The 13,991-nt window shown below is 58.0% G+C and overlaps 2 protein-coding genes across 6 annotated transcripts in view; one reads left to right on the top strand and one right to left on the bottom strand.

Moving 5' to 3' along the window:
• The window catches only part of SEMA4G (semaphorin 4G), a 29,006-nt gene extending 16,122 nt beyond the window's left edge, over positions 1 to 12,884 (top strand). For 3 of the 5 annotated variants that reach the window (XM_059851850.1, XM_059851849.1, XM_059851847.1), the window contains exons 2-17: positions 4,192 to 4,423; positions 5,587 to 5,735; positions 6,269 to 6,331; positions 6,411 to 6,509; positions 7,701 to 7,794; positions 7,986 to 8,099; positions 8,288 to 8,454; positions 8,606 to 8,775; positions 8,939 to 9,083; positions 9,161 to 9,383; positions 9,470 to 9,585; positions 9,908 to 10,059; positions 10,250 to 10,311; positions 10,393 to 11,662; positions 11,874 to 12,003; positions 12,086 to 12,884. In XM_059851850.1, coding sequence (XP_059707833.1) covers positions 4,300 to 4,423; positions 5,587 to 5,735; positions 6,269 to 6,331; positions 6,411 to 6,509; positions 7,701 to 7,794; positions 7,986 to 8,099; positions 8,288 to 8,454; positions 8,606 to 8,775; positions 8,939 to 9,083; positions 9,161 to 9,383; positions 9,470 to 9,585; positions 9,908 to 10,059; positions 10,250 to 10,311; positions 10,393 to 11,249 — 2,535 coding nt within the window. In that variant the 5' untranslated portion in view covers positions 4,192 to 4,299 and the 3' untranslated portion in view covers positions 11,250 to 11,662; positions 11,874 to 12,003; positions 12,086 to 12,884. Of the gene's footprint in view, positions 1 to 777; positions 1,341 to 1,484; positions 1,574 to 4,191; positions 4,424 to 5,531; positions 5,736 to 6,268; positions 6,332 to 6,410; positions 6,510 to 7,700; positions 7,795 to 7,985; positions 8,100 to 8,287; positions 8,455 to 8,605; positions 8,776 to 8,938; positions 9,084 to 9,160; positions 9,384 to 9,469; positions 9,586 to 9,907; positions 10,060 to 10,249; positions 10,312 to 10,392; positions 11,663 to 11,873; positions 12,004 to 12,085 lie in introns of those variants that run through there. The other 2 variants (XM_059851848.1, XM_059851851.1) reach the window with 2 other exon arrangements.
• A 52-nt stretch (positions 12,885 to 12,936) lies between these two features.
• Positions 12,937 to 13,932, bottom strand: MRPL43 (mitochondrial ribosomal protein L43). The gene is made up of 3 exons (XM_059851856.1): positions 13,766 to 13,932; positions 13,356 to 13,468; positions 12,937 to 13,169 (listed from the first exon to the last, which is right to left on the bottom strand). Exons 1-3 carry the CDS (start codon positions 13,894 to 13,896, stop codon positions 12,955 to 12,957), a joined length of 459 nt encoding a protein of 152 aa, XP_059707839.1. The 5' UTR covers positions 13,897 to 13,932; the 3' UTR covers positions 12,937 to 12,954.
• Positions 13,933 to 13,991: the final 59 nt, after the last annotated feature.

Here is a 13,991-nt window from a genome sequence, read left to right as displayed (position 1 = left end):
GGGGATGTGCCAGGCTTGGCCCCTGTGAGTAGAGTGGAATCGGCTGCATGGGGTTTGGAGTGCCTAGGCTGGGCTGCCATAAAAAAGCAAAGTGCAGTTGGTGTCTTCTGGTGCAGTGCCTGATGGGGATTTTGTTAAGGCTGTTTTGCAGCTCCATAACCCAGAGAAGACCCACTGGAAATCCCTGTCTCCCACTGGGAAACCAACAGTGCTTGCTTGTAGTAGTCTGTGATGCCAAGGAGAACAGCCCATGAGAGAGGAGGAATGTCCAGCAGCCACTCTGGGAGCCTGCTTGGGCTTTACTAGATCTTGGTGGAACAACCACAAGCTGTCTAAGGAGGGGTGGGATGGAGAAATGTCTTATTCTACTCCGCAAATCTGTCCTGCCATCCAGAATGGATGCTGAGGGTAAGCTGGAGAAGTGCTGCTCCCATGCACCACTTTCATTCTTTCTCCTGAGTTCCTTTGAAATTAAAAAGCTGGCATCATTTTTATCTGTGTTGATGAGGAAACATCTATGGGGGTCCTCTAAGACCCTGTCTGTGGTCCCTTCATGTTTGGCAGCCCCACAGACACCACAGCTTCCCTGCAGTGCAGCTTGCAAACACCTTGTGCTCCCAAGTTTTGCTGCCTTGTGACTTTGAGGACCATGGGGCAGTGGGAAGGGGCTCTGTGCCCACAGAATGACCTGCTACAGTGGCTGTTGAGGTGTGTGGCAGTTTTGGCTTGTTTCTTTGGCCAGATCCAAGTTGGTGAGAGTGTGAAATTCACTCATCAAAAGCTTTTTGCTCCTCCAGAGACGCTGATCATGGGGATTTTAAGGAGGTGCCGACTGGGCCAGCCCGTTTGGGTGTGCTGTGCTGCCTGGCTGCCAGTGGGAGGCTGAGGCCAGCACAGTCATGCTCACACAGCTTCCGTGGTGACCCAGTAAACCCAGTCAGACCTGACCGGGGCTCGCTCGCTCCCCTGAGCGCTCACCCACGCCTGCACGCCTCTGCCACCCCACGGCTTCCCTGCATTCCCCAGGGACCAGCAAACACATCCCACTGGTGAGAGACGGTACCTGGCTCCGGCTCCATGCTGCGAGCTGTGGCTGAAGCCCATAGGAGCACTGACAGCCAGTGGTAGGAGGGTGGGCTTTTGCCTCTGTGGATGTTGCATGTTGTGAGTAGAGCGTCTGGTTCCTGGCTTCTCCCCTCTCGGGGTGTCCGTCAGTCCTGTGCCTGGGCCCTGCATCCACCGTCCTGCTTCTTCAGTGTCGCCAGCCAGCGACGGAGCCTCAGTGGGAGCTGAGGCTGGACCATCAGGTCCTATGTGGGCCCCCCTGTGCTGGGAAGTAGGTGAGGTGCCAAGGGACTTGGGAGCTCATTACTGGGGAATTGGGTGGACTTTTCTGGGCAGTTTTTCTCTAAAACTCCTAGCTTTTCTGGAGCTGCTGTTGCTTTTTAGCCTCTACATCTCCCCTTTTTGTTTCCCTTCCCCAGAGAAAACTGTGGTGTTTCCATTCCCAGCTTTTTTCTATTTCTCGTTGAAGTGCTGGACTTGTGTAATCCATCTGCCCCCAGCCCTGGTGGTGAGTCCCACATATTAAGACCTCCTCTACTTCCTGCCTGAGCCCTCGGGTTCACCCTGAGCTTAGAACTTGCACCCTGACAAGGGGGAAGTGATGGGTTTGGGGGTGTTTGTTGTGGCTGCAGACCAGGGTATTGACCTGAGGGGAGCCAAGGATTGTTTCAGTTCCTTCTTGCTTTTTCTCCCCCACCCTAGATATGAAAAATAAGAACTATAAAATAAAAAAAAAAAATAGGAATCTTGGAACAGCCCTTCTCTTTGAGTAAAATATTAACTGGCTCTTACAACGTAACTGATTAAATGTTCTTAAGGACAAAGTTACATCTGATCTCGGTCAAAGGAGCCTTTGGAAGTGGGTGTAGCTGCTTCACTGGAAAAAGCAGAAGAGCCCAGCCCTGACAGCATGGGAGGCTGCTCCCCCCTGCCCAGCCAGGAACCCTGCACAACCTCCCAGTTTAATATATTTTTGTTTTCCCCCTTTGCTGGCTCGCTGTGTATGATGGTTAACGTTAGCTGGGGCTGGCTCGCAGCACCACTCCGGCCCTGTGATAAACACCATCCCTGCCACCCTGGCCAGGCACACTCCCGGCTCCGCTCCCTGGCACGTCAGGAGCCAAGCAGCAGGCAAAGTTCAGGGCTTGTTTGTGCAGGGGAGATAAGGTGAGGACGCCCAGCAGCATGCAGTGCTGTTACTCATTTATGAGAGATCATTGTTTGCCTTGTCGTAAGGAGTTTTCTCCTCCACTCTGCTTTCCCATCCCAGGTGCAGCAGCTCTTGTGGCTTGTGCATGATTCCAGACTTGTGTCCCCATGTGGATGCTTGGGGAAGGGTCCCTGTAACTTCCAGAGTGGCCCCGCTCCCACTGGTGCGATGGAGATCTGTCAGCGTGGGGCTGGCCGTGGTGCTTTGGTGCTCCAGGTGTGACCCCACCACTGGCTTTGCCCAAGGCTTGGTGGGTTTGGCTCGTGCTAGACATGGTGCCACCAAAGCAAATTGTTTCTTCTTGATGTCCATCTGCACTCACCTGCCTTGCATTGCTGTGCTGTCATTCACGGGCAGGCCCTCTGTCTGTACAGGGCTTGTCCTGGAAACAAGAGTAACCTGGAGTGAGCCTGCTCTGGGATCTGCTCCCCAAGGAGCTCAGCCTTGCATGCAGCACCCTGCCTAAACCAAGGGTTGGATTCTTTTGAGTGCTCTGTGCTGGCCAGGGGGAAAAGTGGAGCAGCAGGGAGAAATATTTCCCATCTGCCTCATTCCCAGAATGCTCTGGAGCAGCCGCCAGTGCAGGTGTGAGGTTTGTGTCTGAAACCCCTTGAAGGAACCAGCACTTTGATGCAAGCCCCAGAACTATGGCTGAATCCACATCCAGACCCTCACGTCTCCTTTTCAGCCCCAAAGCCCTCTTCACCTTGGTTTTACCTCCCTTCTTCTTGGGACTCAGCAAAGTATTTGCTTCAGGGAAATTGTTTGCAGTGAGCGTGTATAGACAGCTTCTCTACAGGGTCAGGTATTTGGTTTTTTTATTTTGATATATATATATATATATATATGTGTGTGTGTGTGTGTGTATATATATATATAAACCTCTAAGCAAATACTTAGGCTTAGGTTCTGGTTGCTTGCTGGTAGCTTTCCAGCTCAGAGATACCCAGTCATCTTTTTACTTTTTAATGCCTGCAAGATGAGCTAGTGGCTTTGCTCAGTGCAGCTGAGAGAGGTGGGGGTTATTTGTGAGGGATTGAATGCATGAAAGTGAGAGCTGAAGTAGATGTGGAGCTTCAAGGCAGCTTGGGATGAAAGAGAACCTGAAAAACAGGGGGGGAAAATTGTTTCCGTTTGAAAAGATTTGCCGAAGAATCCATAGTTCCTCTATGGATTTTCCTTCACCTTACATCCCTGCATGCCTGAAGCATCCTTTCCAATGCCTCAGTCCTCTGGAGTCTCATCACTTCGGGGGGGGGGGGGGGGGGGGGCAGAACTGGGGCCAAGGACCATGTCCTTGCATAGCAGGGCTTGGGCTCCCCAGGACCCTCACTGTTGCCATTCCTGCTGCAGCCACTCTGGGGGTGCAGTGGGTCTTGGAGTACCCCATTGTGCCAAGAGACGCACAGAGGGGCTTGGTCCGGAGCCCCTTTCTCTGCTTTTGAGGGAGAAATGTTTTTGCTTTTTGGGTGTGATATGCAATGGGGGATCAGCTGCCTCTGCTGAAACATATCCTTCAGTCCAGGGGATCTGCAGGAGCAAAAGGCTGGGGATGAATGAGGGATGAACCCAGAGAAGACTTGGGGGAAAATGTACCTCCAGGCAGCTGACCCAAGTGCTCAGCAAGCAGCTCCCTGCTGTGGCAGAATGGTTGCTGACCCAGGGAGATGCTGCAGAAGGTCACTGTGCTCAAACTCCCCTCCATGCTCCGTGATGGCTGCAGGCTCCGTGCCTTGTGCTATGCCTTGGTTTCCCTTTGAGCAAATGAGGGTTTGTTTTTCCCTGAAGCCATCCCTGGTCTGAGGCCATGCTGGGTCAAGCATCCATGCATGTATGCAGCTGGCTGCTTCCCAAGCCTGCTTGCTTGTGAGGTGCTGGGACAGCAGGAGTGTCTGAGCCAGCGCTCTGTGTTTCAGGAGGGTTTGGTGGCCAGCCCTGTCCCAGAGAGCTGGAGAGCCCGTGCTGAGGAGTGGCAGTGCCGGCCCGGCGGCTGAGGCGGCTGCCCTTGCCCAGAGAGCGGGAAGATGAGCGCAGGGCCGGCACATCTCCTGACAACTCTCTTCATGGCAGCGGCAGCCTTGGGCTACCCATCACGGCGCTCTGCCACCGACCTGGATGCCACCCCCAGGACAACAGTCACCTTTGATGGTAAGGGGGTGTGGGTCCTGTGGTGGCAGTGAGGTTTGGGATTTTGCTGGCATGGCCATAGTGCATTGTGACTGCATCTAGTCTTTGCCACCCACCTGGAGCAGGGGGCTCAGCATTGGAGGGTGGCTACATGGAGGCCTCTGATCCCCTGAGCTCCATAAATCAGAGCCCACATGGCTGTTTGGTACTATGTGCCCCAAAGAAATGAGCATGGCAAAATCATCTCCCCAAAAGCCAGAGGGGGATGAGGATGTACAGGGAGCCAGCCCTGACCAACCCCTGGCCCTGCCCAGCAGCCCTTGAAGGGTGTCCTGAGCTGGCCATCACACCTGGGCTGGGATCTCATGGCCCAAATAGTCAGCAGGAAACTTTCTTCTGTGATTTTCTCTAATTGCCACTGAACTCTTGACTTCCAGCCTCTGTGGTGTCAGTGAGCCCAGCAGTGTCATGTCCCTTGGGGATCCACATGGCATCATTGACCTCATTAGTGAGGCTCAACTCAGCAATCGATGGTGGGAGAGTTTCATTAGTATCTGGGGTGCCCTTTTCTCTCCAGGCAATTCATCTTTTCTGGGAAAGATGGGGAATTATTCCTTTTACAGCTGCCTATAGGGTCCCAAGCCTCAGAATTTTCACTTCCTGCTGGTCCCTCTGGCCAGGGCTGAGTCCTACGTCACACTTCTCAGTGCCTCAAATTGGATGGTTTCATTGGCTTGGTGGGCAGGAGCTCTCAACCTCACAGCAGAATCCCTCCCCTTGTATGACAATTTTGGTTCAGGTTTTTTTATCCTTCCCTGGGCTGGCTGGGCTCAGTTCAGAGCCAGAGTCACTGCCAGCATGTTTCTGCTTTCTTCAGCAGTTTCCCAAACAACATGGCAGGTTTGTGCCCAGCACAGATATTGCAGCTCCCACCCCTGAGCTGTGCTTTAATTAGCAGAGAGAAATTTCCTCTGTGAACCTGAGCCCAATTAGTGCCTTTTGCCTTTTAACAAACCTTCTCCCTTCCTTTCCTCCTGCTGTAACTGCTGTCACCCAGCACTGCCTGCCTGATAACCCCAGTAAGTGCCATCCCACCCACTTCCAGCTCCATTCTCTTGTCTTTTCCCAGTGGCTCGCGCAGTGCCTGCCCCGGGGTCCCCCTCAGCCCCCTGTTCCCTTTGCAGAGCTGTCGGGAGTCCGGCGCTTCACCGCACACACCCTCAACTACAGCACCCTGCTGCTGGAGGACGAGCGGGGCATCCTCTACGTGGGCGCCAGGGGAGCCATCTTCGCCCTCAACTCCAGCGACGTGGCCGACGGCTCCCACCACACGGTGAGCCCGGCCTCTGCCACGCTGCCCAATCCCCATCCACATCGTGGCCTCTCTGTCCCTGCTCAACCTCCCCCTCACCATCTCAGGTCCTGCCTGGAGGTGATGTCTCCAAGTCTGTCCCCAGGTCCCCTGTGGACACCTGGTCCTTCTCCCCAGCCAGGCAGCATGGGGACAGTGGTGGGAGACATCCCCAAGCCCAGAGCTGCCTGTTTCAGGGACACCCCAGCAGAATGAAGGGCAGGGAGGGAATCGCACTCTTTTGCTCCCCCAGGGAAGGATATCCCAAAATCCTCCAGGTTCCTGCAGTGCTCTGGGATGTCTGCCCACTAACTGGGGTGTGGGACCACCCTTGCCCCAGGCTGGTGGGATGTGTGCAGGGTGCTATCTTTTGCTCTGAGCAATCATCTCTCCCTAAACAAATAAATAAGGATTTTATAATCTCTGATGGCTCTGATGAAAGCTGGAAGTTGCAGCGACAGGGCGACCATGCAGTGATGGGGGTCATGCAGTAGCAGTCTCTCTTCCCCTTGCAGATCCACTGGGAAGCCTCCCCAGAGAAGCGGATGGACTGCTTGCAGAAGGGCAAAAACAACAAGGTAGAGCTGCTCGGTGGGTACCGGGGAGGCGCTGCCCCTGCTTTTCCTGGCTTGTAACGCCTGCTCTCCCCCTCTGCAGACCGAGTGCTTCAACCACGTGCGGTTCCTGCAGCGGCTGAACAGCACCCACCTCTATGCCTGTGGGACCTACGCCTTCCACCCGCTCTGCGCCGCTATCGTGAGTACGGCTCACCCACAGCTGCCACCTGCCACTATTTCACCCTGGAGGGGTGCAGCCCCTGTCCTCTCCCACCATCTCAACCCACAGCCCCACTCCCTTTCTACCCCTGTCCCTGCCCCTGCCTGGCTCACGCCGGGGGTCAGTAACTCCCAGGCTGGGGTGAGTAGGTTTGAAGATGTGGCCACCGTGATGCAGATGCCATAAGTCCCCACCCTGGCACTGGGGTTGGACTCTGACCGCAAGCGAGAGGGCTGGGGATGGATCAGTGCTGTGGGTGACGCATGTGAGCTCAGCAGGATGGGATGCACCAGCCCTGGACCTGGTCTCCACTGCCTGCTGTTGCAGAATGCTCTCCCAGAGGAGGGGCTGCAGAGTGGCTGATGGCAGGTGGAATGCATGCCCAGGAAAAGGTGGCAGGGGCAGGACTGACTCAGCAGCCCCTCCCCAGGGATTTCCTGTGCTAGTTTGAGAGTCCCCACATGGCTGTGACTCATGGCAGTGTCCAAGAGCAGCCTTGTTTTATTGGCAGTGGGACTTTGACCCCCTTTCAGTAGCTCCTTGAGTCAATGGAGTTGCCATTTGCCCACCTCCCTTCCTGAGCTGGGGGGCAAACGGGCCCCGTGACCATGTCTGCAGTTTGGCCAGGGAGCTCTGGAGAGGCTGTGCCTGTTCCCTTGGCTGCGCTGCTGGTCTGGTTTGGCCCTCGCACACACTGGAAATTGGGTGGAGGAGCTGCCAAGCTGGAAGGGCCCCGTCATTATTTAACATGCTTTGAACTGCAAACCCAAAGAAAGTAACTCCTGCTATGACATGGACAGCACCTGGGGGGACTCCAGGCTGGCTGAGCAACATCTGCCAACCAGGCACTGTCTGGGAATATTGGTTGCAACCAGCCAACCAGGCACTGTCTGGGAATATTGGTTGCACTGGCTGACTGTACCCATGCAAAGCCCATCTGGGGCTCGTCTTCCTCCCAGAGCCCTCTCCCCACTCTTGGCTGGGGGCTGTGGCTGGCTGTGTGGTTTCTAACCAGCTGCAGGGTAGCCAGCGGGGTTTGTCTTACTTGGACATGGGCATGGCTGCGGGCATCACTTTGTACCTGCTAGCAGCCTCTGCAGAGAGCCTGAGGCTGGCAGGTGAGGTGGGTCTGTCCCCTCCTGTCTAACCTGATTCCCTGTCCCCCTCAAGGATGCCAACAGGTTCATGTTGCCGTCTCACTTTGAAGAAGGCAAGGAGAAGTGTCCATATGACCCTGCCCGTGGCTACACTGGCCTCATTGTGGGTAAGCAGCACCTTTCCGGGGCTGGTGGGGACATGCAGGATGCCACTGACCATGGCCCCATCCCCAACACTTCTCCAGAGGGTGCCAGTGGTCCTCCCCGCACTTATCTGCCTAGGGTGTGGGGATGCTGGTGGCCTGTGGGGCTGTCCTCAGGCTGCAGGGCCATGCTGATGGGCACCTGCCCTGCACAGATGGAGGCTTGTACACAGCAACACGCTACGAGTTTCGGAGCCTCCCTGACATTCGGAGGAACCTGCACCAGCGGCCACTGAAAACAGAGGAGTCCCCACTGCACTGGCTGAATGGTGAGATGTCCCCATCCCCCCCATCTCGTGGGCTGTGGGACACTGTGCATTGCCCTGGAGAGTGTGGAGCAGTTGTGGGGGATGGGTCTGGAGTTCTGTGTGGTTTGCTATGAGAAGGAAATGAGGCAGGGAGGGATTCCCCATTCTGTGTTGGTCTCCAATCACCACCTCTTGCTCTGTGTCCCCAGATGCTGAGTTTGTGACCTCTGTGCTAGTCCGGGAGAGCAGGGACAGCCCTGTGGGTGATGATGACAAAATCTACTACTTCTTTATGGAGCGGGCAGGAGAGGAGACCACATCCTTCTTTGACAAGAGTCAGGTGGCCCGAGTGGCCCGGGTGGCCCGTGTCTGCAAGGTAGGCATGGTCCCAGCCACAGGGAACCAAGCACTGCTCCTGTTGGTGCAGGGGCAGCATGCCTCCTCCGCCTGTGGGAAGACTGAGGCACAGGCAGAGGGGAATGAACAACTGTCCAGCCTGTGCAGAAATGCTCTCTGCACCCTCCCAGAGCGATGTGGGGGGGAAGAAGATTCTGCAGCGCAAGTGGACGTCCTTCATGAAGGCACGCCTGGTCTGCTACATCCCCTACTACGAGGTGCTGCGCAGTGTCTGCAGCCTGGATGGGGGTGGCTGGGCCAGCACTGTCTTCTATGCCGCCTTCACACTCTCAGCACAGTGGTGAGTGAGGCAGTGGCCAAAATGATTTGGGCTAAAATTCTGCAGCACCTGGGGAGCCAGAGATGTGTGAGGGGATGTGCAGGCAGGTGCTGAGCACCTGGAGGTGCATTGGTTGGGAGCACCCACGTATCTGCCCAGGCTTAGGTGAGGTTCTGCTCCTCAGGAGGACCATGGAGGCCTCGGCTGTGTGCCGCTACAACATCTCGGCGGTGCAGCGTGCCTTCGAGGGCCCCTACATGGAGTACCAGGACTGGGCTCGCAAATGGTCTCGCTACGATGGTGCAGTGCCCGAGCCCCGGCCCGGCTCCGTGAGTGCCTAGGAGTGCAGAGCAGGGGGGGCATGGGGCAGTTGCCTTTCTCTCTGACCCCTGTTTCCCCTGGGCAGTGCATCACGGACCACTCCCGCAGGAAGGGATACAACTCCTCACAGGACCTGCCCAACAGTGTCTTGGACTTTGTGAAGCTGCACCCACTCATGTTTGAGGAAGTGAAGCCAGCTGGCGGGGAGCCGCTCCTGGTGAAGAAGAACGTGGTGTACAGCCAGCTGGCTGTAGACAGGGTGCAGGCCCTGGATGGCCGCTCCTACGATGTGCTCTTCATGGGGACAGGTGAGTGTGAGATGAGTTTGATGGGCCTCTACTGGGCAAAGGGCACACCTCACATTCCCTCCTGAATCCCTTATTCTGTTCTCCAGGGGATGGCTGGATCCACAAGGCTGTGGTGGTGAACTCTGGCATCCACATTGTGGAGGAGGTGCAGGTGTTCAGGGACCTGCAGCCTGTGGAGAGCCTGGTGATCTCCCACATTCAGGTGAGGGGTGGAAAAAGGAAGGGGAAACCACACATGGGGCATGCTTGTGCTGTGAAGCTGCCATTGCAGTTTGGGGCACCAGGGGGACATGACTCCTGGGTCACCCCAGCTCGGGATATATGCTGGAGCCTAGGAGGGTAGCTTGGGGAAATGAACCAGCCTGGCTAAAAGCACTGACTGGGAGCTGGGGGCCCTTCTCATGTACACCCATGAAGGGAGAGCTGTGCTGTGGGGCTGGGTGGGATCTCTGGGCACCATAGGGCACTCCAAAGCCCAGCAGCACCATGCCAGATCCATACTGAGCCAGCCCTTTCCCCCTCAGAGGAGCCTGTATGTGGGGGCAGCCAGTGGGATCGTGCAGGTGCCCCTGGCCTCATGCGCCAAGTACACCTCCTGCTACGACTGCATCCTTGCCCGGGACCCCTACTGTGCCTGGGATGGCAGGGCGTGCCGCACCATCACCACCACAGACAGGTAGGGATGGGCTGCCCATCCTCAGATGGGTCCCCATGAACCTTCCACTTGCTCCATCCCGTGCTGTTTCACGTCAACCCAGAGCCAACCCCAAAGGTTTGGCATCTGACAGTGGGTCCCCTGGTGGCCGTGACTCCTGTAAGGGTGGGCTCACCTGAGGCTGTGTGGCTGAGCCCCCCATGCCTTGCAGCACAGGGCTGGTGCAGGACATTCAAAGTGGCAACAAGGGATGCCGGAGCAGCTCTGGACGGGGTGAGTCTCTCCTGCCCTTTGGGACCGCGGGGATGCTGGTGTCCAGCATCCCTTAGAATAGCTGGGAGAGGTGCAAGGCAGTGCGTGTCCCCACAGGTTCCCTGCTGTGGAAGAACCGGACGGTGCTCCAGGGGGACGATGTGCTGCTGCCCTGTGACCAGCGCTCCAACCTGGCCCGAGCCGTGTGGCTGCTGAACGGCAGCGAAGTGCTGGGCACGGGACAGGACCGGCTGCGTGTGGGGGTGGATGGGCTGCTAGTGACGGACACGCTGCCCCAGCACAGCGGCGAGTACCGCTGCTACGGCGAGGAGCAGGGTCTCCGGACACTGTTGGCTGCCTACAGCCTCTCTGTGCTGCCCGAGCTGCCCCGCAGCCCTACAGCTGCCCCATCACCCCATGCTGCCAGCCAGGCGACCAACGACATGAAGGTGGCTTACATTTCCGCCATCGTCACCTTGGTGGTGCTCTGTACCGTGCTCAGCATCATCCTCCTGTACATGTCCTGCCTGGAGAAGCGCAAGGGCAAGTATGTGCTAGGGGAGCCGCGGCCAGCCAGCGTGGAGCTGCAGACCGTCTCGGCTAATTGCCTGCGCAAGGGCCACCGGGAGGAGGAGGAGGAAGAGCTCACCTACCCCGATGGCTGCCTGCGGATCATCCCCGGCGAGGCGCCCACAGCTGCCACCTCCCCAGTCAAGGAGCTGCCAGCTGCTGTGCCCCCACTGCCACCCCCGCTACCAGCCGAGCTCACCAACGGTGTGGGGGCTCTGCCCAATGTCCTGCGCAAGATGAATGGCAACAGCTACATGTTGCTGCAGCAGCAGGAGGAGCCACTGGCCTCCCCACTCTACAGCGCGTCCTTCACCGAGGAGCTCAGCAAAATTCTGGAGAAGCGAAAACACACGCAACTGGTGGAAAAGCTGGATGAGAGCTCCGTGTAGGGGCTGGGGAGGGGGGTCCTGCCAGTGGGGCCCTCCTCCCCTCCAGCCCCTTCTCCCACCCTTTGCCAGCAGTGTTACAAGACTCAGGCAAAACTACCTCCTTGATGGCAGAGCTGGGCCGGGCCCGGACTCGGCCATTCCTTTGGCTTTTCACTCACTTTTAAGACCTGCTGTACAGAAAAAAAAGGAAAAAGTATCTATTTAAATTTGGAGCTCTATTTATGTATAAAAACTCACTGACGGTGGCCACGAGCTGGAGACAGGAGCTGGCACCTGGCTGAAGGCGGACACCATGGGAGGGAGAGTTTTTGTCTGTTCACCCAGGCGTGAGAGAGACGCTGTTGTGGATGTGTGGACTTGGCCAGTCCTGCTGGGTGTCCCTTGGCTCACAGGAGCTGGATAGCTGCTGAGAGGTGGGTGAAGAGCACAGAGGGGGGCTGAGGGCTGACATACTGTGCCTGTGCCTCTCACAGGGGACAGGATCCCTTGCCGATGTAGGGCTGGCAGGTTTTCCCCTGCTGCCAGCTCTCAGGCAGGAGAGGGGCCCTGGACACATCTCACATTGTGAGGGGTGGTCTCAGTGGCTTCCAGCTCCTACCCACCGTTCTGCATCTGCCCCTTCAGGGTTTCCTCTCTGGGAGAGGATGGTTTGGCAAGGCACAAGAGATAGGGCGAGAAGCTGATGTCCTGAATACCCTGGAGCAGCTGGTGAAGAGGCATGTGCCCACTGCGAAGAAGCCAGAAGAGGCCACAGGTGAAATATGGAGCTGGGTGCACTGGGGAGGTGGCACCCCCAGGGCCTCCAACCCTGACAGGGCTCTGCTCCCTTTCCCCAGGGCACTGGATGAAGCAGCAGGCAGCAGGATGCACTAGCAGCAGGACTGGCAGTCACCACCATGCTCTACAGCATGACAAGGGACCAGCACATCATCGACATGCCCCTGATGTCTGCAGTGCCCCTGTGGCTCCAAGCACAACGTGTTTCTGCCCTCCTGTGCAGTGCCGTTGGTGAACTGGAGTTCAGGCACAGCTCTGCCACCCATGGGAAAATGCGTGGGCAGGGAAATGTCCTCACACAGTGAGGAAGAAGAATCTTGGACAAGGGCTTGCCTCCCTCTGGAGCCTTCTCTTCATGGCACTTTCCAGGAGCAGCCTAAATCCTCCCAACTGTTTCTGCAACTGCCACCTCCTGGGGACTGAGAGATGGGGGTGACAAAAGCATCTCACGCTCTAGGGACAGTGTGGTGGCACCGGAGAAGCTCAGGAGGGACACACCTGTGGAGGTCCATGTCCTCCCCCATGTTCCTTGCTCGCACCTCCATGATCAGGACATTGCCAAGGGCACAGCCCTGAAAGGAAAACAGGGGACAGGTGACAACCCCCAGGGTCTCTCACAAGCTGCAGCTCAGGCCTCCTATTCCAGGAGAGAGAGGCTTAGCAGGAAAAGGCAAGAGTTGCACACTCTGCCACCCTGCCCCAGCCCTTGTTTTTGCTGCAAGAAGGGGGCGTGAGCGACCCCCAAGGACTACCCCAAGGACCACCCCCAACTTCCCAAGGAGGGGCATCACTCTGTGTCTGGCACTCCTCACGCACAGCTCCACATTCCCCCCAGCAATAAAAATGGCTCTGTCTGGATGTGGTGTAGCAGTGTCCCTCTAAAGGCAGGAGAAATGGATGCAGAGACATCTGGGGGATGGAGGAGGCTTTATTGGGGCTGCAGTCGTGGGCCCTGGATGGTGAGGATGGAGGGTTTGTTGGTGAGGGGGTGCCACTGGCCCTGGATGCTGGGGTTGTCAGTGTGGAAGGGCTTGCGGATGCGGATGACGTCCAGGCCGGACTGGTTGGCCAGCTTCGTGGCCAGCTGCACGATCTCCTCACTTGTCTTGCTGGCAATGAGCTCGTCCCGCACGGTCCCGTTCACTGCAGCAAAGAGAGGGGGTTAGGCCGCGATCCCCCCCACTCCACAGCCTCCTGGGGGCAGCTGCTGCTCCCCCATCCCACAGCACCTGCCCCGGCACCATCTGCGCCGGGCAGAGTTGGTACGGAGCCGGGGCAGGGCAGGGAGACCCCCGTCCCGCTCCCCTCCCCAAACCCGCCAGCACTCACAGTACTCGGCCCGCAGCACCGGGGCCGGGCCCGGGCCCGAGCGGGGGCTCACGTAGATGACGACATCGGGGTGCTGCCGGGCGAAGTCCTGTGCCGCCTCCTCCACGAACTGCCTGGGGGCCAGAGGGGACCCTCAGCCCCAGCCGGGCCAGAGAAGGGACGAATCGCCATAGCCGCCAGACATGGGTCACTGTCCGCCCGGGGTGATGCCCCCGGTGACGCCTTCCAGCTCCTGCCCTGTCTCACAGGAGGTTGGGGGTCCCACCCCGCCGCTGCCGTGTGATCAGCGGCAGCAGCACTGTCCCTTCCCCACGCTGACAGGCCCAGGGGAAGACCCGTCCTGCCACTTAAGGGGTCACCAGGCTCCCCCCGCCCCATCCCCGGCAGTCGGGTGGTGCCTCCGGCGTTACCTGGCGCCACGGGCGTCGGCCGCGGTGGCGCTGAAGAGGAGCTGCAGGCGCTGGAGCTGCCGCACGTACCGGCCCACGCCGTTGTGCAGCACGGCGGTCAGGAACCGGCTGGGCGACCCGCGGCCCGTCATGGCTCCGCGCTCACCCGGAGCCGGAACCGGCGGGAGGGGCGGAACGGGGCACCCCCGACCCCGCCGGGAAGTGACGCGCCGGGAGCGGGAGCGGC

Source organism: Haemorhous mexicanus, chromosome 7, assembly GCF_027477595.1.
Source record: "Haemorhous mexicanus isolate bHaeMex1 chromosome 7, bHaeMex1.pri, whole genome shotgun sequence".
Classification (NCBI taxonomy): domain Eukaryota; kingdom Metazoa; phylum Chordata; class Aves; order Passeriformes; family Fringillidae; genus Haemorhous; species Haemorhous mexicanus.
The sequence above is the reverse complement of the archived record's forward strand: the minus strand, read 5'-3'. Positions and strand labels throughout refer to the sequence as shown.